General features: G+C 42.3%; 1 protein-coding gene across 1 annotated transcript; it reads left to right on the top strand.

Annotated features, from left to right (window-relative positions):
* Window positions 1–1,768: 1,768 nt before the first annotated feature.
* mrm3b (mitochondrial rRNA methyltransferase 3b) lies at window positions 1,769–13,446 on the top strand. Its single transcript, XM_060936423.1, has 4 exons — window positions 1,769–2,194; window positions 10,094–10,338; window positions 12,249–12,416; window positions 12,639–13,446. The coding sequence occupies exons 1-4, from the start codon at window positions 1,779–1,781 to the stop codon at window positions 13,199–13,201; spliced, it is 1,392 nt and encodes a 463-aa protein (XP_060792406.1). The 5' UTR covers window positions 1,769–1,778; the 3' UTR covers window positions 13,202–13,446.
* Window positions 13,447–23,420: the final 9,974 nt, after the last annotated feature.

Below are 23,420 nucleotides of genomic sequence, written 5' to 3'. Positions count from 1 at the left end.
CTGATTTTCCCGGCGCTTGGAAGAGCTGGAGATAGCTTGCCTGGCCAGACTAAGCTCGCAACAGGCCCTCGTGTTGTGTCACGCTTAGGATGGGCGGGCCCAGGCTACTTAGCACCTACCCACAGTGCCAAAACTACTACCAAATGGTTTGCTGACCATGATATTACTGTGTTTGATTGGCCAGCCAACTTGCCTGACCTGAACCCTGTAGAGAATCTATGGGGTATTGTCAAGAGGAAGATGAGAAACACCCGACCCAAAAATACAGATACGCTGAAGGCCACGATCAAAGCAACCTGGGCTTCAATAACACCTCAGCAGTGCCACAGACTGATCACCTCCATGCCACACCGCATTGATACAGTAATTCATGGTAAAGGAGCCCCAACCAAGTATTGAGTGTATAAATGAATATACTTTCCAGAAGTTGGACATTTCTGTATTGTAAATCCTTTTTTTGATTGATCTTAGGGAATATTCTAATAATTTGAGATACTGGATTTCTGATTTTCATGAGCTATAATCATCAAAATTAAAACAAAAAAGGCTTGAAATATTTCACTAACATGTAATGAATATAGAATATATGAAAGTTTACCTTTTTGAATTAAATTATGAAAAAAGGAACTTTTTCATGGTATTCTAATTTTTTGAGATGCACTAGTAAATTAACTTATTTACTTAAATTACCTGTCAAGAATAATTAGCTTTAAGGAATTAAGCTAGCATTTTGGCTAACTGTCGAACAATAGACGTCACTTCCGGTAGTCATCCGCTTCAGTATTAGTCCTTTCAAATGTAACTATGAAGTCGGGGATAGATAGATAAATATCTCACCATTCACACTAATGAGCAATTCAGATGTTTAAAATAAAGTATTTCACTCAAAAGTATTTACCTCCACCGACAAATAATGAGGAAAAAAGGCAGAAAATACAACACAAAAATACAACACGGGTCGGTATGTTGCCAGTTGATTTTAGATCCAAACAACTCAAAGCCCATATGATGTTCAAAATTAAAAATTCCTTAGCGCCTCAGTAGGCTACTTGTCTCCTGCAATTCAAAATGTTACTCATAACTACAGTACAAGATCCAGTCACTCTTCTCTTCAGCTCCCCCGGTGTGGTCCTTTTGGAAAAACTTCTTTTCTGTACACTACAACTAAAATTTGGAATGAACTACCATCAGAAATAAAATCAGTAGAAAATTTTCCCCTGTTCAAGAAGAAGGTAAAACAGTACTTTTTCAACATTCTATTTGATGAGGAAGCAGCAGATTATGTGTATTTTTAGTTTCTATATTTTTTAATTTCATTCTTTATTTATTATTATTATTATTATTATTATTATTATTATTTATTTTTATTATTATTATATTGTTTTTTTCTTCTTTTCTCGTTTTTCTATTATTATTAACATTATCAATATTGTTCAGTATTATTTGTTATGGTATTAGTTTTCACATTTTTGCTATGCTTCCCCATGATATTCAGTTATACAGTATTGTCAAATTTTTTTATTTTGTTATTTTTTAATTGTGTGTAGCTATTTTTTGTCTGTGATAAGGGACCACAATGGAAACAAGTTTTTACGCTTTTTTGTGTCATCCCTGCCACACCTGTACCGTTTTTTATTGTACGTTTATGGCCAAATAAACAAATCAAAAATCAAAAAAATCACAGCTCAGATATGCGAACCGAAGCTCAACGGTCACGTTAAAGAGCCGATTCAAAGAGCCGACTCGTTCGCAAATGACACCTCGGATCACGAGGCAATATGGCGGCGCTCATGAGAAGTGTGTGTACATTCCTGGAACCGACTCTGACTGTCAGGATCAGTGGCCGATATGTGCGCACAGTGAGGCGCAGATCACCTACCATTCCGTCTTCTTTTTCTGAGGAGGCGGACTGGATAAACTTGAAGTCAGGAGTGAAAGATGAGCAGGTTAAAGGCGCAGAGGGACTCAAACATGCAGGTTCTCCTTCAGCCCTGGAGTCCATGCGGGAAGAGAACCAGAGAAATGCGGGTCAGAAACACAAGGACACGGCGAGGAACGTTTCAGAGTCACATCCTGAGAAAAGAACGAGTAGAAAAGCAAGTCTTGCTTGTGCTTTGGGTTCTAAACCTCCTTGTTTTCCCCAAATGGAAGGTTTGCGGTATGAAAAGGCGCAGCCTGATGATAGGAGAGTGCTGTAAGTACTGAACCTTTTTGGGATGGAGAGCCGAAGCTGAATTAAGTTTGGTTGGTTATCGAACAATGAGTGACATTTATCCTACAGTGGTGCTTGAAAGTTTGCGAACCCTTCAGATTTTTCTATATTTCTGCATAAATATGACCAAAAACATCATCAGATTTTCACACAAGTCCTAAAAGTAGATAAAGAGAACCCAGTTAAACACATGAGACAAAAATATTATACTTGGTCATTTATTTATTGAGGAAAATGATCCAATATTACATATCTGTGAGTGGCAAAAGTATGCGAACCTTTGTTTTCAGTATCTGGTGTGACCCCCTTGTGCAGCAATAACTGCAACTAAACGTTTGCGGTAACTGTTGATCAGTCCTGCACACCGGCTTGGAGGAATTTTAGCCCGTTCCTCCGTACAGAACAGCTTCAACTCTGGGATGTTGGTGGGTTTCCTCACATGAACTGCTCGCTTCAGGTCCTTCCACAACATTTCCATTGGATTAAGCTCAGGACTTTGACTTGGCCATTCCAAAACATTAACTTTATTCTTCTTTAACCATTCTTTGGTAGAACGACTTGTGTGCTTAGGGTCGTTGTCTTGCTGCATGACCCACCTTCTCTTGAGATTCAGTTCATGGACAGATGTCCTGACATTTTCCTTTAGGATTCACTGGTATAATTCAGAATTCATTGTTCCATCAATGATGGCAAGCCGTCCTGGCCCAGATGCAGCAAAACAGGCCCAAACCATGATACCACCACCACCATGTTTCACAGATGGGATAAGGTTCTTATGCTGGAATGCAGTGTTTTCCTTTCTCCAAACATAACACTTCTCATTTAAACCATAAAGTTCTATTTTGGTCTCATCCATCCAAAAACCTTTTTCCAACAGCCTTCTGGCTTGTCCACGTGATCTTTAGCAAACTGCAAACGAGCAGCAATGTTCTTTTTGGAGAGCAGTGGCTTTCTCCTCGCAACCCTGCCATGCACACCATTGTTGTTCAGTGTTCTCCTGATGGTGGACTCATGAACATTAACATTAGCCAATGTGAGAGAGGCCTTCAGTTGCTTAGAAGTTACCCTGGGATCCTTTGTGACCTTGCCGACTATTACACACCTTGCTCTTGGAGTGATCTTTGTTGGTCGACCACTCCTGGGGAGGGTAACAACGGTCTTGAATTTCCTCCATTTGTACACAGTCTGTCTGACTGTGGATTGGTGGAGTCCAAACTCTTTAGAGATGGTTTTGTAACCTTTTCCAGCCTGATGAGCATCAACAACGCTTTTTCTGAGGTCCTCAGAAATCTCCTTTGTTCGTGCCATGATACACTTCCACAAACATGTGTTGTGAAGATCAGACTTTGATAGATCCCTGTTCTTTAAATAAAACAGCGTCCCCACTCACACCTGATTGTCATCCCATTGATTGAAAACACCTGACTCTAATTTCACCTTCAAATTAACTGCTAATCCTAGAGTTTCACATACTTTTGCCACTCACAGATATGTAACATTGGATCATTTTCCTCAATAAATAAATTACCAAGTATATTTTTTGCTTCATTTGTTAACTGGGCTCTCTTTATGTATTTTTAGGACTTGTGTGAAAATCTGATGATATTTTAGGTCTCATTTATGCAGAAATGTAGAATATTCTAAAGCAGGCCTAGAAATTCATATATTTTTTTCACCAGCCAGCCGAACTAGTTCCCTTCCAAAGTAACTCATCTCATCTCATTATCTCTAGCCGCTTTATCCTTCTACAGGGTCGCAGGCAAGCTGGAGCCTATCCCAGCTGACTACGGGCAAAAGGCGGGGTACACCCTGGACAAGTCGCCAGGTCATCACAGGGCTGACACATAGACACAGACAACCATTCACACTCACATTCACACCTACGCTCAATTTAGAGTCACCAGTTAACCTAACCTGCATGTCTTTGGACTGCGGGGGAAACCGGAGCACCCGGAGGAAACCCACGCGGACACGGGGAGAACATGCAAACTCCGCACAGAAAGGCCCTCGCCGGCCACGGGGCTCGAACCCGGACCTTCTTGCTGTGAGGCGACAGCGCTAACCACTACACCACCGTGCCGCCCCCCAAAGTAACTCGCCAAACAGAAAATCTCATCTCATCTCATCTCATTATCTCTAGCCGCTTTATCCTTCTACAGGGTCGCAGGCAAGCTGGAGCCTATCCCAGCTGACTACGGGCAAAAGGCGGGGTACACCCTGGACAAGTCGCCAGGTCATCACAGGGCTGACACATAGACACAGACAACCATTCACACTCACATTCACACCTACGCTCAATTTAGAGTCACCAGTTAACCTAACCTGCATGTCTTTGGACTGTGGGGGAAACCGGAGCACCCGGAGGAAACCCACGCGGACACGGGGAGAACATGCAAACTCCGCACAGAAAGGCCCTCGCCGGCCCCGGGGCTCGAACCCAGGACCTTCTTGCTGTGAGGCGACAGCGCTAACCACTACACCACCGTGCCGCCCCCCAAAGTAACTCGCCAAACAGAAAATCAACTAGCCAAAATTTGTTCATGTATGAATTTTACTTCTGTCAAAAATAACACAAAAAAGAGAGTAGTTACCATTGTTCATGACTAATGTGCATTTATTTCAAGACCCGAGTATTTTGATACTGTTTGAAATACATAAATGAGAACACAGAGCACCATAATATAATATCAACAAATAATAATATATTGGAAAACTTGGCAACTTGGTGTATGAGTATTGGAAACAAATATACTTACTATCATGACTATAGCACCCAAAATATGTCCAACATGCTTTCTGTATTTAACCATTTATGAGAGAGAAAGCATTAGGAGCTTCATATTGACTAGGAGTCAACTTGAAAAAAATTAATTATTCCATAAAAATCGTATCGCAGCCAAGGCCTACCCTGCTCCCACGTTTGCTTATAAGTCCTTTGTCGTTTCTCCTTCTCGTACGCTTTATCGGCGGCCTTTTTCTCCTCTTCAGACCGAGGTCGCTTTGTCCCCGTCTCTGGCGGTTTCTGTACACCTTTCAGAAAATTCCACATCGCAACGTAGCTTTGGCAGGTGTAGATGTAAACAACAAAAACGCGTGTTTAAATGGGCGATAATGTGGCCACATCTATTGAATTTGATAACGTGATTACCGCGATTGTGGCAGGATAGCCCCAGCAGCGGAGAAGACGGAGGCGACCAAATAGTTTTCAACGAAAAGGCTTTGTTTATTTTTTTCCTTTCTTTTTCTCTCTTTTTTTTTTTTTTACAAATGTGCAAATATTTACAATGACAAGCGTGCATGAAAAAATATACAAAAACAAAAACTGTACAAAACGAAAATAAACAAGCATAAATAGCCAGGCTAAGTCCTCAGACCCTGAACTACTATCAAGAGCAACTTCAATTAACAAGACACGTTCAATTCACCGCCAACCCTCACCTACTGAGGCTCTTGGGCCTAATATAGAGCATTGCTAACTATAGCCCCACTGTCAAAAATAATCAATTAACTAAACAACATAATTATTATCAAATAAGAAAACATAACACAAAAATAGGGCGGCATGGTGGTGTAGTGGTTAGCGCTGTCGCCTCACAGCAAGAAGGTCTGGGTTCGAGCCCCGTGGCCGGCGAGGGCCTTTCTGTGCGGAGTTTGCATGTTCTCCCCGTGTCCGCGTGGGTTTCCTCCGGGTGCTCCGGTTTCCCCCACAGTCCAAAGACATGCAGGTTAGGTTAACTGGTGACTCTAAATTGACCGTAGGTGTGAATGTGAGTGTGAATGGTTGTCTGTGTCTATGTGTCAGCCCTGTGATGACCTGGCGACTTGTCCAGGGTGTACCCCGCCTTTCACCCGTAGTCAGCTGGGATAGGCTCCAGCTTGCCTGCGACCCTGTAGAGCAGGATAAAGCGGCTACAGATAATGAGATGAGAACACAAAAATACATACAATAACTGACATGCACAAAAATACCTTATTTGAACCCTCCAAATGGCTTTTAAGTCATTACCCCTAAAACACCCCCATCACAATGGGCTGCCCCACAAAGAACCCGGGAAACCCCTTTATTTTTCCCCCCAGTGGAACAGTCCATCTGTTTCCCCAAACGAGACCCGGAAGAACGTTTTGAACGCCGGTGAGTGAATTGCTACCGGGGTTGTAATAACAAAAGTTTTAACCAATAAATGAAGTTTTTAACAGCCAGCGTGAAGAATTTTACTTTTTGATACTAGACAAAGATTATACAAATGAAGAATGAAAATGACACTAACACTACGTTCAGACTGCAACCTGAAACGACCCATATCCGATTTGTTGTGAAATCCGATTTTTTTGTTAGGCCGTTCACATTACCAATTATATGAGACTTGTATGCGATCTCCAATATGAACGGAAAACGACCCAAAAGTGTCCCGCATGCGCAAATTGACACGTAATAAGCACATCTACGTAATACGTAAACAAAAAAAAGCGCACTCTTCAAGTTTGCAAGTAAAGCATGGAGATGAGGCGAGACCTGGCGATGTGGTTTTTGTGGCGGCGGCGGAACTCGCACAATAATCTGATTAATGTGGGCAGCAGACTAATGAGACCGAAGGTGTCAAATTACTGGAAATTTCCAGAACAATCTTATAATCTTGTAATACAGGATGGTTTAAGTTATAAATCAGTTATAGAAACTGTTTTATTTAATCAGGCTAACAGATCAACATCCAGGTCCCTACCAAATCCACCATTAGCTTGATCAATTCTATAAAAGTCTATTTAAATTCTGAAAACTGTACAAATGTTGTTGTTTTCCACCAAAGAGGCGGGATTAGCCAACGCAGAATAGTGACGTTTGTCTCTTGTTGATGACGTGTAGGTCGCATGAATGCGACCTGTCCGGTCAGACTGCAGTCGCATGTGAAAATAACTGATATGCATCGGAATTAGGACCAGATATCCAAGCGGCCTGGGTCGCATGTGAAAAAAATTGGATCTGTGTTGTTCAGATTGTCAATAACAAATCGGATACAGGTCGCATATGGGCAAAAAAATCGGATATGGGTCGTTTCAGGGTGCAGTCTGAACGTAGTCTATGTTTCAAGCGAATATTTTGAATGAGTCAGATGCACAAACAATAGCCATCTAGAAGTGCCGGTAGGCCTTTCCCTGCACTCTAAACACTAAGTTTGGCCCTGTGTAATTAATCTATGGTCAATGGTGATTAATGACAATATGAAAGAGATCTTAAACAGTACATACGGTGGTGGCAATGAGAATAGCGACAGGACAGCAGTGATTTAAAAATGCCGGCAAATGGCTGCCTGCGCGCTATGTCAGCGTCACGGTTCAGCCCGTGACAGCGATATTCAACGAGATGCGTTATACCCATGCGCAGTAGTGAAAAAACCGACAGCCTGACTCGTACACGATATGATTCGGAATTCTTCGGTATTTTCCGTCCTGCCGATAAACACATCGATTAACACAGACACGGCACGCGCTTAATATGTGGCGGCTTTAGTTGACGGTGTGTCTGAATCTTCGCTTCGTATATATTTTTTTATTTTCAACTAGCCAGCCGGGCTGGCTAGTGACAGGAATTACCCGCCATATGACAAATTAAGTCGCCTCGGGCGACCGGACCACCGCCAATTTCGAGCCCTGTAAAGGGTTCACAAACTTTCAAGCACCACTGTAAATCATTCATGCAGGTGTGACACTTATCCTTGATCATGCCTTTTCATCCATCCATCCATCTTCACCAAGGTGAGGGTTGTGATTGAGCTGGATCATCTCCTGGGTGGGAGGTGGGAAGACAACCTTCATGGAACACCAGTTCATTGAGGACACGCGCGCACGTACATCCTCACACTTATTCACTTACGGTCAACAAGTTTCCAGCGTTAGGCTCAAATATGAACATTAGGAACAGCAGACAGACATTGTATTATGACACAATCAAAGAATAGCGACGCCCCATGACACACTGACAAAGTCTAGCATGTCAGAATTTTTTGTATTTCTTCACCCAGTGTGACAATTCTTACAACATGTTCTTCGATAGCCATGATTGACCATTTCTTGATCATCCTCCCCAGCGATATGCAGAGACATGAACGATGATTGGTCAGGGTCAGTGTTGTAGTGTTGCCAGTCTCCTGATCAAGACACGACAATAATGACGAGATTGCCTAATCTGACATTCTGACCGTCATGAAAGACAAAACTATCGTGTCGTTTGATCCCAGCCTTAAAGGAACAGTCCACCGTACTTCCATAATGAAATATGCTCTTATCTGAATTGAGACGAGCTGCTCCGTACCTCTCCGAGCTTTGCGCGACCTCCCAGTCAGTCAGACGCAGTCAGACGCGCTGTCACTCCTGTTAGCAATGTAGCTAGGCTCAGTATGGCCAATGGTATTTTTTGGGGCTGTAGTTAGATGCGACCAAACTCTTCCGCGTTTTTCTTGTTTACATAGGTTTATATGACCAGTGACATGAAACAAGTTCAGTTACACAAATTGAAACGTAGCGATTTTCTATGCTATGGAAAGTCCGCACTATAATGACAGGCGTACTAACACCTTCTGCGCGCTTCGGCAGCGCATTGATATCTGAGCTCCGTATCAATGCGCTGCCGAAGCGCGCAGAGTACGCCTGTCATTATAGTGCGGACTTTCCATAGCATAGAAAATCGCTACGTTTCAATTTGTGTAACTGAACTTGTTTCATATCACTGGTCATATAAACCTATGTAAACAGGAAAAACGTGGAAGAGTTTGGTCGCATCTAACTACAGCCCCAAAAAATACCATTGGCCATGCTGAGCCTAGCTACATTGCTAACAGGAGTGACAGCGCGTCGGACTGCGTCTGACTGACTGGGAGGTCGCGCAAAGCTCGGAGAGGTACGGATCAGCTCGTCTCAATTCAGATAAGAGCATATTTCATTATGGAAGTACGGTGGACTGTTCCTTTAAGGACAATTTAGAGAAACAATCCACCTACTGGTATGTATTTGAGAGATCAGAGGAAACCGGGGAACCCTCAGGGAACCCACATGGACACTGGGAGAGCATGAGAAACTCGGCAGAGATGGTAATCTGAGTTTGGGATTGAACCTCTTCCTGCTGCACCGCTGTCTACCAACATGTATTTTCATTTTGTGAATTTTTGTCTTAAAATTATAATGGTTTAACATGTTCCTGTGTGGCGGCACGGTGGTGTAGTGGTTAGCGCTGTCGCCTCACAGCAAGAAGGTCCTGGGTTCGAGCCCCGGGGCCGGCGAGGGCCTTTCTGTGTGGAGTTTGCATGTTCTCCCCGTGTCCGCGTGGGTTTCCTCCGGGTGCTCCGGTTTCCCCCACAGTCCAAAGACATGCAGGTTAGGTTAACTGGTGACTCTAAATTGACCGTAGGTGTGAATGTGAGTGTGAATGGTTGTCTGTGTCTATGTGTCAGCCCTGTGATGACCTGGCGACTTGTCCAGGGTGTACCCCGCCTTTCGCCCGTAGTCAGCTGGGATAGGCTCCAGCTTGCCTGCGACCCTGTAGAAGGATAAAGCGGCTAGAGATAATGAGATGAGATGAGATGTTCCTGTGTCTTTAACGATCATACTATTGCAAAGAAGCCTTAGAAAAAAGCCGATGTGAAATATTTCTGTGAGTTGGACCTGTCTAGTTTCTTGACTTCAGGCTTTTTTTTTTCTTCAAAATTTCTGGCCCTGAAACTAGCTTCAGCTGGAACAGTTTTCCTTTAAATCCAATTCACAAGGCATACACATGCATCCTTCAGCAGAAGGGTAAAGAAGGAGCTTGTCAATGTTTACGAAGGAATTTCAGTTCATTTCACAGGCAGCAAAAAATACACACTGTACCTTTAACTTCTTTACCATTTACAGACGTCTGGTGAACTTGGCTCGGTCGAAGAAGCTTCGTGAGCAGCAAGGCAAAATCCTCCTGGAAGGAAGACGTCTCATTTCTGATGGGCTGGCTTCAGGGGCTTCACCGCTCACCGTCTTCTTTAGCACAGTGGAGAGACTTCAGGAGCTTCCTGTAAACAAACTCGCAAAAACCAGTTTAGTCAAGGTCAAACTGGAGGACGTCCAAATCTGGCCTGATCTTGACGCGGCAGTCGATATGATAGGTAATGCACTAGTTTGGGTGGAATTTGTATGCGAAGTTCATGACAAGCTGACAATCTTACTTATATTGTACGTTTTGATATATCATGGAATGTTAAAGTGCGTTTAACTAACTTAAAATGTAATTATAAATGGTTAAAAAGCATGACATGCTCATAAATCAATTTAAAAAATTGTAATTGTTGATAAATTACTGTGATAGAAGAGGAATAATCATTCATCATTAGGCATGTAATGATTTGCACAATTTACAATTCGATTAGTTTCATGATATTGGGTTCACGATTAAATTTTCCCACGATATTTAAAAAAAGAAAATTTTACTACCCAAAGAAAATGCAATATTTACTTTCATATTCTTTATCAATCAGCTTAAGTATTCCTTTTGTTAAAAAAAAAAACTTTTTATTTCTTTTTCCTAATAACCAACAATAATTATTTACCCAGATTTGTAAAGTTTGGAATAAAATATAATAGCATGTTGACTAAAATATTTATTAAAAATGAAAGTTACTAACAAACAGGCCTTTTCTTAATAAACTTTTATGAATATTTGTACTATCTCTATTTGTTTCTCTCTCTTTAAAAATCTTTCAACAGTCTAAAAACAGAGCTCTGATTTCTTGTTAAATATATTTGTACACAATCACACAACAGATCTTTCTTATTATATATCTGTTTTTTATGTGATGTTAGAGCTGTATTACTTCCATGTACAGTGAAGTCGTGCATTCTAGCTGTTTTATATTATTCTATCCACATTTACTGGATATGAGAAATCGCGAGCTCTGATTGGCTACTCTACTACTAGGCTATCAGCTCATATCCCGTGAGTAAAGAAAAACAAAATGGTGGAGTGCATCAAGTCAGATATATCACTTTATCAAGTATTTAAAATAAACAGAAATAGCTAAAAGAATATAGTGTTTTTTCCTCCTGTTCCACACTCCAGCCCAGTCGGTGGTGGTAATGCACCTTTAGGTTGGTTTGCCAACAGCCAAAAAACCCTAAAGAAGAAGAAAATGGTGGAGCATGTTGCTGAACCAAGGGCGGCATGGTGGTGTAGTGGTTAGCGCTGTCGCCTCACAGCAAGAAGGTCCGGGTTCGAGCCCCGTGGCCGGTGAGGGTCTTTCTGTGCGGAGTTTGCATGTTCTCCCCGTGTCCGCGTGGGTTTCCTCCGGGTGCTCCGGTTTCCCCCACAGTCCAAAGACATGCAGGTTAGGTTAACTGGTGACTCTAAATTGAGCGTAGGTGTGAATGTGAGTGTGAATGGTTGTCTGTGTCTATGTGTCAGCCCTGTGATGACCTGGCGACTTGTCCAGGGTGTACCCCGCCTTTCGCCCGTAGTCAGCTGGGATAGGCTCCAGCTTGCCTGCGACCCTGTAGAACAGGATAAAGCGGCTACAGATAATGAGTTGAGATTTTGTATAAAGTTTTTATTTATCGAATTTGCAAAAAATAAAAATGCTCTGTTTCTCAAAATCCAGTGGATGTGGATAGAATAAAACAGTTATTCCACTCAATCTCGTCATACATGGCGAATAGCCAACTCAGTGCTACGCGCCTCGTCAGCTATCAGCTCATGTACGACTCGATTTCGTGGAATAACTGTTATATATTATCACACCCTCTAATTGCTGTCTAAACAATACAATTACAGCAAGGAAAAATTCAGAATCTATGCAGCCTGGTAATAATCTTGATTGAGATTTTTTTTTCCATCAATTCGAATAGTCATAAATTTGTATCGTCGCATGATAGCTATATCGTTACATGCCTATTCATCATGCCTATACCATCCCATCGATGGTTATTTTCCTGTAACAGCATGTCTTGTTGTAAAGCATGTTTCTGTTGAGAGCATTTCAGGTTTTCCTAATAATAGGATGCCGCCATGGTACGGTTTTTGCAGCTATCTTCAAACGTCCAGAGGTGTCCCAGATGTCATTTTCTGAGAAGAAATGTGGGAAGGCATTGCCTTTGACGCTCATCTGTGATAATGTACGGGATCCAGGCAACCTGGGTGCGACGTTACGCTGTGCCGCTGCTGCTGGATGCCACAGTGTGCTGCTCAGTACAGGTCTGAACCCAGTGCATAACTGGTACAATGTTTTGTATTAAAGGCTTATGACACTACTGATAAACCTTTCATTCGGCTTATTTCAGGGTTGAATATAAAGCTCAGGATTGAATTGGCCTAATTTTATAATAAAGTACATGGTACTATTTATTTTACAAAATCATTACTATTTTCCAAGCCGTATTATTCTCTGAGAATAAATTTCCCTTCCAATTCTGTCAGGTTGTGTGGACGTCTGGGAGCCTAAGGTCCTCCGTGCTGCCATGGGCGCCCATTTTTGCCTTCCCATCATCCCGAGCCTGTCCTGGTCTGATATACAGACTCATCTTCCTCCAAATACAACTGTCCACGTGGCTGACAACTCGAGCAGCTCCATGACCGAGCTGGAACACACAGGAACACCTCGGCGGCAAAAAAAAGCTGGAGAGTATGGATGGGTCAACAGCCGCCGTATGTCCAGGAAAGCGTGTGATGAAGATGAGGATGAAGACGACAAGGTGGCCCGGTCGAGGCAGGCAGGCCCAGATTTAGAGACACAGCCTTATCATATGAGTTGGACTGGTAGCCACACGGCCATCGTGATTGGTGGAGAGACTCACGGTTTGAGCCAGGAAGCCTTGCAGTTGGCTGAGGAAACGAGGGGGCGGAGATTATTGATCCCCATGGTGCGAGGAGTGGACAGTCTGAATGCTGCCATGGCTGCGAGTGTGCTGCTGTTTGAGGGAAGGAGACAACTGAATGCCAACAGTTCATTCACTGGGACTTACACGACAGACCACGTTTAAAAAAAAAAAAAATGTTACTTAGCAAAGAAAACCGGGAAATCATTGACATGGTGAAGTTTTCTGTAATTGAACATTTATGGAAGGAGTCTCCAGTGCCAGTGCTTTGTAACAGTCAGACCTAAAGCTGGAACTTTTTACATTTTCGTTTATGACCTAGGGAAGTGTTCATGAGAGTGGACTTTATATCTGACAACTTGTTTCACAGATGTCTCATGAGATTAAATGTAAACGGATAAAAAGTGCAACGTATCGTTCTTTAGTAAATAAAATTGTAATAGCAAATGGCTGTGGTGTGTGAAGAATGTAACAGGAAAACTCAGACTTGCAAGAACAAATTTTGTAGAATTCAGATCAGGAGATCAGGTTGGAAAAGGTTGGAGTATTATTTACCTCCACCATCTTTGTGAAAGGAGGTTATGTTTTCACCTACATTTGTTTGCTTGTCTGTTCCCAACGTAACTCAAAAAGTAGTGAACAGATTTGGATGAAATTTGGAGGAAAGGTGGGCCATTGTTCCTTGGCCTATGGCTCACCTTTCCTCCAAATTTCATCCAAATCTGTTCACTACTTTTTGAGTTATGTTGGGAACAGACACACAAAAAAACCCCCACCTGGCTCCGAATACATACCTGGATCCTGGTTCTACATACATACCTGGATTTGCATCAAAATGTAATAATTTGTTCCTAGGCCCATGGCCCACCTTTCCACCAAATTTCATCCAAATCCATTCACTACATTTTGAGTTATGTTGGGAACAGACCAAAAGAAATAAACAAATCTTGGGTCCGAATACATATCTGGATCCTGGTTCCATATAAGTATCTGGATTTGCATTCAAATCTAAATCAAATCAATTGTTCCTTGGCCCATAGCTTAGCTTTCCACCAAATTTCATCCAAATCCATTCACTACATTTTGAGTTACGTTGGGAACAGACCAAAAATAAATAAATCTTGGATCCGAATACATATCTGGATCCTGGCTCCACATACAAATCCAGATTTGCATCAAAATCTAAATGATAGGCCAAGGAACAATCATTTAGATTTTGATGCAAATCTGGATTTGTATGTGGAGCCAGGATCCAGATATGTATTCGGATCCAAGATTTATTTATTTTTGGTCTGTTCCCAACGTAACTCAAAATGTAGTGAATGGATTTGGATGAAATTTGGTGGAAAGCTAAGCTATGGGCCAAGGAACAATTGATTTGATTTAGATTTTAATGCAAATCCAGATACTTATATGGAACCAGGATCCAGATATGTATTCGGACCCAAGATTTGTTTATTTCTTTTGGTCTGTTCCCAACATAACTCAAAATGTAGTGAATGGATTTGGATGAAATTTGGTGGAAAGGTGGGCCATGGGCCTAGGAACAAATTATTACATTTTGATGCAAATCCAGGTATGTATGTGGAACCAGGATCCAGGTATGTATTCGGAGCCAGGTGGGGTTTTTTTTGTGTGTCTGTTCCCAACATAACTCAAAAAGTAGTGAACAGATTTGGATGAAATTTGGTGGAAAGGTGAGCCATGGGTCAAGGAACAATTGCTTACATTTTGATGCAAATCTGGATATGTATTTGGATCCAGGATTTTTTGTTTTTTCCCAACGTAACTCAAAGTAGTGAACAGATTTGGATGAAATTTGGTGGACATCTTTAGTATTATCCTAGGATCAAGTAATGTGATTTTGATGTTAATAATGCAGTATATGGCTTGGCGTTGGTCTGCACTCTACCCGGTGCCTTTCCAGTTCTTATATATATTTATACTATGGTCATTTAAAGGTAGTAAATAATGATCTATTAAGAGTAGTAATGAATTCTTACTTGTTCATCAGTAGCTAGACGTAATGTTTCCCATGAGCTCATACAGATAGTAAATTGTTTTGACTTGCCTTGCCTTAGAATTCCTATTTCACTAAAGCAACATATGCTTTTTAATACCTTTTTCCATCACCCTGCTTTTAAGTGGTGGTAATTTATGACATTTCCTCAGCATGCAAGCTGTTGATCTCAGAATGGACTTGACGTCTCTGTGGCGTCTGAAAGAAGCACCAACCTTCATGTCTCCTTTCATGTTTCAGTTGATGTTGACATTAACGTTTCTTGGCACGGTTCTCCAGCGTCAGAGTGATTATTCATGATTTGCATTGCAGCTGACAGCCATGACAGTTCAGAATCATGCTAATGACAGAGGACAGGCACAGCATCAGTTTACTATATTGTGTGTGTGTGTGTATAAAATGTAGCCTACTGAATGTGATTGATTAATAAATTATTTTTAAATGTGGTGGGCAAATTGTGGAATAAACCACTCTGGGACTGTTGTGTTATTAGAAAATAATCAGGTGGAAAAATCCCACTGCTTCACATTGCACCTTTTGTTGTGTTGATTATTTTCCTAGAACACCATCCCCTGTTGGGTTTTATTCTTTACATTGCGTATAACAGGTTTAAGCATTATGATGATGTGCATATTTTAATTAACTAGGATTTATTATTGGTCAAAGGTGTATGAAAGCTACAGTACATGTGACCTTGGCATCATTTAACCTGATACAGATATGGATTTAAACTACAGCGGGTCCTCCAGGACCAGGGATGCAAGCCTGTGGTTTAAGTGGTTACTATTATATATAAATTTAATATCATACTGAACAAATTTTGTGAAGATTTTTGACTTGTTCTCCAACACACACCCAGACCCAACCGACTTTTCCCTGGGCTCCACTAGAGGGAGCAAGTGTGCTAAGTTTTGCACCACGTGTCATCCTTGCTTAGCTTCCTCTGCTACATGGTTTTCAAATTCTTGACATCTTTGCCAAGCCTTGAGTTTATTGAAATTATATAAATAAATGAATTTACCACATCATTACATCTAAAACTGACAAGTCTCAATTCACACTTGCCTGAGCAGATGGAGATCCCAAGATGCCACTTAAACTACCACTACTTTTTTTTTTTGACATTGTGATCTGTTACTCATGAATGCGCTCCAGGGTTATAGTCAAAACTTGCACACAAGGACAAAGATGAAACAGGTCTTTAAAAGCAGTTTATGATTAGCATCCTCTGTCATTATTAAGCGTTGATGAGCAACCGGGAATATCATTAATAGAGCCTGATGAGAAGGCTGACCCGGGTGTTAATTCAGGGCTCATTATACACTAATTTGGAACTATGCAAGTCTGCTCACTCACCAAAGATGTTTCCTGGAGTTTTGCTAACAGTCATGAAGCAAATGGTGGTGCAGTGGTTAGCACTGTTGCCTCACAGCAAGAAGGTTCTGGGTTCAAGCCTAGTGGCTGATGGGAGACCTTTCTGTGTGGGGTTTGCGTGTTCTCCCCGTGTCTGCGTGGGTTTCCTCCAGGTGCTCTGGTTTCCCCCACAGTCCAAAGACATGCAGTTAGGTTAACTAGTTACTCTAAATTGCCTATAGATATGAATATCTGATCTTCTGTGGTCAGACATGAGTAGTATGGCACCTGCCTTTGTATGCCTTTGACTTGGCCATGTTGAGTTGTGTCCTTTGTAAGCTGTAAGAAAGGATGACTAGATAGATACTGTGACTAAAGTCACAGTGATTTGTGCTAGCTCTTACAAACCAGGACATCTGGTCACCATACCCTATAGATCTGGAATGGTAAGAAATAGAGAATGAGGCCGAGTGAGGAAAAAATCCCGTTTTTCATGGACCATTCTGGTTCAGTGATCCGGATCAGCACCAAAAGTCATATCAACTTAATTCAGCCCAGAGGCATTCTTCATGTGAAATTTGTGATGATTGGTTGAAAACGGAGGGAGAAATAGCATCCTAAAAACATTTCGATAATAATAATAATAAAAGTAGAAAGATCCTGAGTGAGAGTAACAATTTATGCCAGCGCTACTAGCAGAAATTACAATGGTGCTTGAAAGTTTGTGAACCTTTTAGAATTTTCTATATTTCTGCCTAAATATGACCTAAAACATCAGATTTTCACACAAGTCCTAAAAGTAGATAAAGAGAACCCAGTTAAACAAATGAGACAAAAATATTATCTCATCTCATCTCATTATCTCTAGCCGCTTTATCCTGTTCTACAGGGTCGCAGGCAAGCTGGAGCCTATCCCAGCTGACTACGGGCGAAAGGCGGGGTACACCCTGGACAAGTCGCCAGGTCATCACAGGGCTGACACATAGACACAGACGACCATTCACGCTCACATTCACACCTACGGTCAATTTAGAGTCACCAGTTAACCTAACCTGCATGTCTGTGGACTGTGGGGGAAACCGGAGCACCCGGAGGAAACCCACACGGACACGGGGAGAACACGCAAACTCCGCACAGAAAGGCCCTCGCTGGCCATGGGGCTCGAACCTGGACCTTCTTGCTGTGAGGCGACAGCGCTAACCACTACACCACCGTGCTGCCCTGTTTTTGGTCATATTTGTGCAGAAATATAGAAAATTCTAAAGGGTTCACAAACTTTCAAGCACCACTGTAATTAGCCACCCCAAACTTCATTGGGATAGATATTAGGAAAGCATCACACACAATCACAAAACTGTGACCCAAACTGACCCATGAAAAGGAATGAAGTCGATGCAGTGCTAATACAGGACCGATATACTGTATTTGTCCTGATCAGAAACAAACCACTTCAAACACAAATTAATTTAATATTCTTCAAAGTGGAATGATTTCCATTTAATATGACTTGATTTTGTATTGCACAGTGAGAACTTGCAACAAAACGTGATAACACAAATTTTTTGTTTGGTGCTCAGGTCTGAAGCAGAAACCTGGGCATCATTATGGATTACTCAGATGCGAGTATGGATAATTAAAAAATACTGAGAGAACAGTTACCCAACCTTTCACTTGGTACTGATGAGAACCTAAAAATAGCATCAGGCCAGAGAGAGAGAGAGAGAGAGAGAGAGGGGAGGCTTTTGACGTCAGCACTGCACTGATTCTCTCATAGATGACGTTTGGTAAAGGAGGCTTTCCAAAAAATATTCTTTTTGACCTACGCATAGCCAGTAGGACTTCCTGTCCCCTCTCATCCCCTCTCACACACTGATGAATTGTTTCCCTACAATCTATACAATATTTATTGTCAGCTCTTACGCTTGCCATCTGGTGTTTTTTGAAGTTTGTCATGTCATTCATTTCGTGTTATTGCTTTTCCCTTACAGATTCATCTACAACTGTATTGTTGATCACAGCGTCAATATTGCCTGTGCTTCACATTATTCCTCTAGTGATCATGGTGATGATCAAAGGACTGGGTGGTTTTTTTTTGGCCATTTGCTGCCACTGTGTGAGGTTTCTGGTTGGACTTTTCTCTTCGTATAAACTCACAACCTAAACACTAACAGACTAAAAATTACTTCTAGACCCTGTTGATATTAAAGGTCCCATGGCATGAAATTTTCACTTTCTGAGGTTTTTTAACGTTAAAATGAGTTCCTCTGACCTTCTTAAGTCACCCCAGTGGCTAGAAATGTCATAATGTGTAAACCAAACTATGCCCACCCTTTGTCAACATTTGAGAATGGCGTGTCAAAATGGCACGTTGATAGGCTCTTCCCTTTACTATGTCAGCAAAGGAGATGATCCCCACGCCCCCCCCCTCTGGATTCCCACCCACTGTATGGATTGCCCGCCCAGCTCAAAAGTTGCCACCATAGATACGTCACTTCAATTTTGTAGTGAGGAGACCATAGAGGACACAACAACATGGCACCACCTAAGCGAGCGAAACATGGAAATTGCGCTGTCCATGGATGTGACAACACAGAAAGGAGTCTGTTTTTACTGCCGACGGGAGAGCCCCTGAAGACGCAGTGGCTTAATTTTATTTACTCCAATAATACGCCGTCGAGTCTACCTAAGGTGGTGTATGTTTGTCGGAAGCATTTTCCTGATGAATGTTTCCACAACTTGGGACAGTACAGGGCAGGTTTTGCACATCAACTGTCACTGAAGCCTGGGTCCGTACCAAGCATCCCTGCCGCATCAGCCACAAACACCGAACAAGTAAGTGTATAACTGTTAAGTCGTTTTGCCGTGTTTTAAAATCGGTGCGTTAGCCTTGCAATGGCTACATTAGCTGTGCAGTGAACCGCTTCCTGCAGTTAGCCAGGTACTCTGCGCTACAAAACCAAAAAGCATGCAGCATGCTCTGTTAAACTGAGTTTAGTCTGGAAATTGACTGTAACTTATGAGCTTATGTTTGACTATTGCTCCGCAATGCATGTCTTCTGTTGGATAAGCGCTATGTTGCTGTAGTTGCTGCTTCTATCCTCTTTGGTTATGGAGTGCGTGTTCAAACCTAGGGTATTATACGTTCGTAAACTACCACTCCGAACACTCTCACTCATGCCCGCAGCTTGGTCAAGCCCCTCCCCCTCCCCCATAGCCCACCCCCACCCTCTACCCTTCCCCGCCTCCATGCTTCTCATTAGCAAAACGACGCACTGGGAAAAGGGCTGAAATGGGGCTTTCTCCCAGGAGGCTATATCTACGTGCCGAGGGTTCATTTCGAGAAAGGCTGCGGATATAACATCCGGAAACCTCCACGAGCCCATTTAAAGCATCAACAAACCACCATGCCATGGGTTCTTTAAAATACTAAATGTCAAGATTCAAGAGAGCTTTATTGTCAATACTTCCATATACAAGTCTAGAGTGCACTGAAATACCGTTTCCCTCAGACTGACCATGGTGCATTATAATGAAAATAGAAAGATTACAAAACAAGGTATATAAACAAGACCGTCAGTGACAGCGTAGCTCACTCCGGCCCCGTCTAGTCGAGAAGGAACGATCTAAAATGGGCCACCTTGTGCAATAAATGTTGCAAGCCCTATACACTATATACAAGCTATATATACACAATAGAAGCGATATCCACCCTAGGAATACCGACCTATTTGCCAGAAAGAATCCAAAACGGTGAGGAATTGACCGAGAAGAAGCAATTTTTGTTGAACTGCTGTTGAATTAAGGCTTAATTAGTCCATAACTTCATTAATAATTGTAATGACGCAAATCAGGATTGAAGTTTTATGCACCCTAGGGACCCCTACCTTCATGCCAGAAAGAATCAAAATCAGTGAAGAATTGAGGGAGAAGAAGCGATTTGTGTGGAAACTGCTCGTTAGGGATTGATTAATTACTCCATATCTTCATTATAAATTGCAGTGAGGCGGCACGGTGGTGTAGTGGTTAGCGCTGTCGCCTCACAGCAAGAAGGTCCTGGGTTCGAGCCCTGGGGCCGGCGAGGGCCTTTCTGTGTGGAGTTTGCATGTTCTCCCCGTGTCCGCGTGGGTTTCCTCCGGGTGCTCCGGTTTCCCCCACAGTCCAAAGACATGCAGGTTAGGTTAACTGGTGACTCTAAATTGACCGTAGGTGTGAATGTGAGTGTGAATGTTTGTCTGTGTCTATGTGTCAGCCCTGTGATGACCTGGCGACTTGTCCAGGGTGTACCCCGCCTTTCGCCCGTAGTCAGCTGGGATAGGCTCCAGCTTGCCTGCGACCCTGTAGAAGGATAAAGCGGCTAGAGATAATGAGATGAGATGAGAAATTGCAGTGATACAAATTTGGTTAGAAGCTACATGCACCCCAGGCAGACCTACCTTCCTGTCAAAAAGAATAAAAATCGGTGAGGAATTGAGAGAGAAGAAGTGATTTTCGTGAAGTATGGACGATGTCGGATGGACGCTAGACAACACAAGGGCATAAACTCATCACCTGTTGGCCGGATGAGCGAAAACTCTATGTATAGTCATCTAAGTAGACATACAGCTATCTAAACATCTAGCTATCCAAATACAGTAAACAATATAAAAGACAAGACAAGACAAGTGCAAAGTTGTGGGCAGTGTAGTGCAAATGGATAAGAAATGGATGAGTTTCAGTTTGAACTGTCAGTTCTTCAGGGATAACAGTGAGTTGAGGACTCTGAGTGCCTGAGGGAAGAAGCTGCAGTGTCTTGCAGTGATGGTTCGGATGCTTTGGTACCTTCTGCCAGACAGCAGGAGGTAGACCAGTGCGTGTGATGGGTGGGACTTGTCCTGCACTATGCTATTGGTATGGCAAATGATATGCTTCTTATAGAGTTAGGAGATAGGTGGGAGAGGAACCCTGATAAATGTCCTCACTATCTGCTGCAAGGACTTTTGTTCAGCAATGTTGCATTTCCAGAACCAGACAGTGATGTAACAGCAGAGAACACTCTCAGTGGTCCCTCGGTTGTCACTACCAAACCTGATCCAGGCTTGAGGTGAATCATGTTTGGTTGACTTGGCCAGAATTGCAGCAGTAGGGTGATCAGTTCCTTTCTGCACACTCACACACATTTACACCTATGGGCAATTTAGAGTAGCCAGTTAACCTAACTGCATGTCTTTGGACTGTGGGGGAAACCCAAACAGACACGGGGAGAACATGCAAACGCCACACAGAAAGATCCCCATCGGCCACTGGGCTTGAACCCAGGACGTTCTTGCTGTGAAGTAACGGTGCTAACCACTACACCGCCGTGCCACTCTTGGTCCCTGGGTAGAAGGATGAAATATGATGTCAACCTATCTTTTGACAATACCAGTACCTCTCCTTGCTAAGCTTTCCCCCACCAGGGGCGTGTTTAGCCTATTTTTGGGGGTGCTCAAGCACCCCCAAAAACGAGCTCAGCACCCCCTAGCTCAGCACCCTCAAAAACACTACTTTTGGACGTAATTTTCAGAAATAAGTGCCCTTGCGCACTGCGCAATGAATGTGTGCGCGGCCGTGTGTGTGTTCTTGAATTCACCTGTTACGTGATAGTTCTATGAGCAGTAAAATACCTCTCCTCCTTGCGTCCCCTCTGATTGGGTTGCCTGTCCGCGCGAGCGCTTGCTACGACATGGTGTTTTTTTTAACTGGATTCCACGCCGATGAGGAACTGGCATAGCGAGATGTGAAGGTACGGACTGGAGTTACAGTTGTTAAACACAACACAATAATATGCATAATGCAATATTGATGTTCCCTGGTCTATGAACAGAATGATAAAAACAACATTTATCATCCATATCGAGATACTTTTGTGCAGAGCTGTACAAGTGCTACGGTGCTAGACCATCGTGTGTTAGTCAATTTTATTTAATGTAACATAGCGTTTACGTTTGCTTATCATTTATATATTTATATTTATATATTTATCATAAATAACATCATAATAATTAGCAAATTAATCAAAACAGACACTGAAACGTACATGCACGAAGCAAACAATTAAACAAATGACTATCAAAAGAACACGACCAAAATATAACAAATATAACAAAAAATATAAACTAATGTAAACTAATGTAAAATCATAATAATACACACTATTATTACACAATAACACATTAATTAACAATTACCACTGTTCAAAATGAATAGCTCAAACATTACAAATGCAGTAGTAGGTCTTGTTTAGTTAAAAATATAACGTAAATATTTGTGTCAGTGGTCGTAAATGTGTAGATATCATAGTTTATTGGGTCAGCTTCTGTTAAAACATTGCATAAGTCTAGTCTTCTTGTCTAGTTAAGTCTAGTCTAAATGCGGAATAAACGTGGAAACACTGTCGTTCAAGCCAGGTGCCTCTGTCAGCTCTGGGGGCTAAGCACCCCCAAAGATCAGATGCTAGAATTGCCCCTGTCCCCCACCATACAACAAGCTAATACCTGCTTCCTCTGAGACACATGAAGTCAGCCACAGCATCTATTCAAACTCTTGCTCCTGGTGCATCACAAGGCAGCGTGACATACTCAGAGGAAAGTGCTCTTCTGCATACTGTACATGACCTCTCAAATTACCTCAGGTTACTGTGATTGGCAGGAAGGAGATTATGAAGATTACTTAGCTCAACAGACGGCTGTGATTCGATGGCATCGAGATTTGAACTTGCAATCTTCAAAGGAGAGAACAAACACTATTTCTGGTGCACAGTTTAAGAGCGAGAACCAATAATCTTGCTCAGATCAGTCCTACAATTATATAAACTGTCTACTGTATATTATTCTATCCACACTCACTGGATATGAGCAATCGCGTGCTCCGATTGGCTACTCTACTACTAGGCTATCAGCTCATATACTGTGAGTAGAGAAAAAAAATGGTGGAGCGTGTTGCTGAACCAACCGTGGACGAAATAAAAACTCTACTCGAAAACAACCCCCCCCG

This window comes from Neoarius graeffei, chromosome 12, assembly GCF_027579695.1.
Source record: "Neoarius graeffei isolate fNeoGra1 chromosome 12, fNeoGra1.pri, whole genome shotgun sequence".
NCBI classification, from domain to species: Eukaryota; Metazoa; Chordata; class Actinopteri; order Siluriformes; family Ariidae; genus Neoarius; species Neoarius graeffei.
The sequence above is the reverse complement of the archived record's forward strand: the minus strand, read 5'-3'. Positions and strand labels throughout refer to the sequence as shown.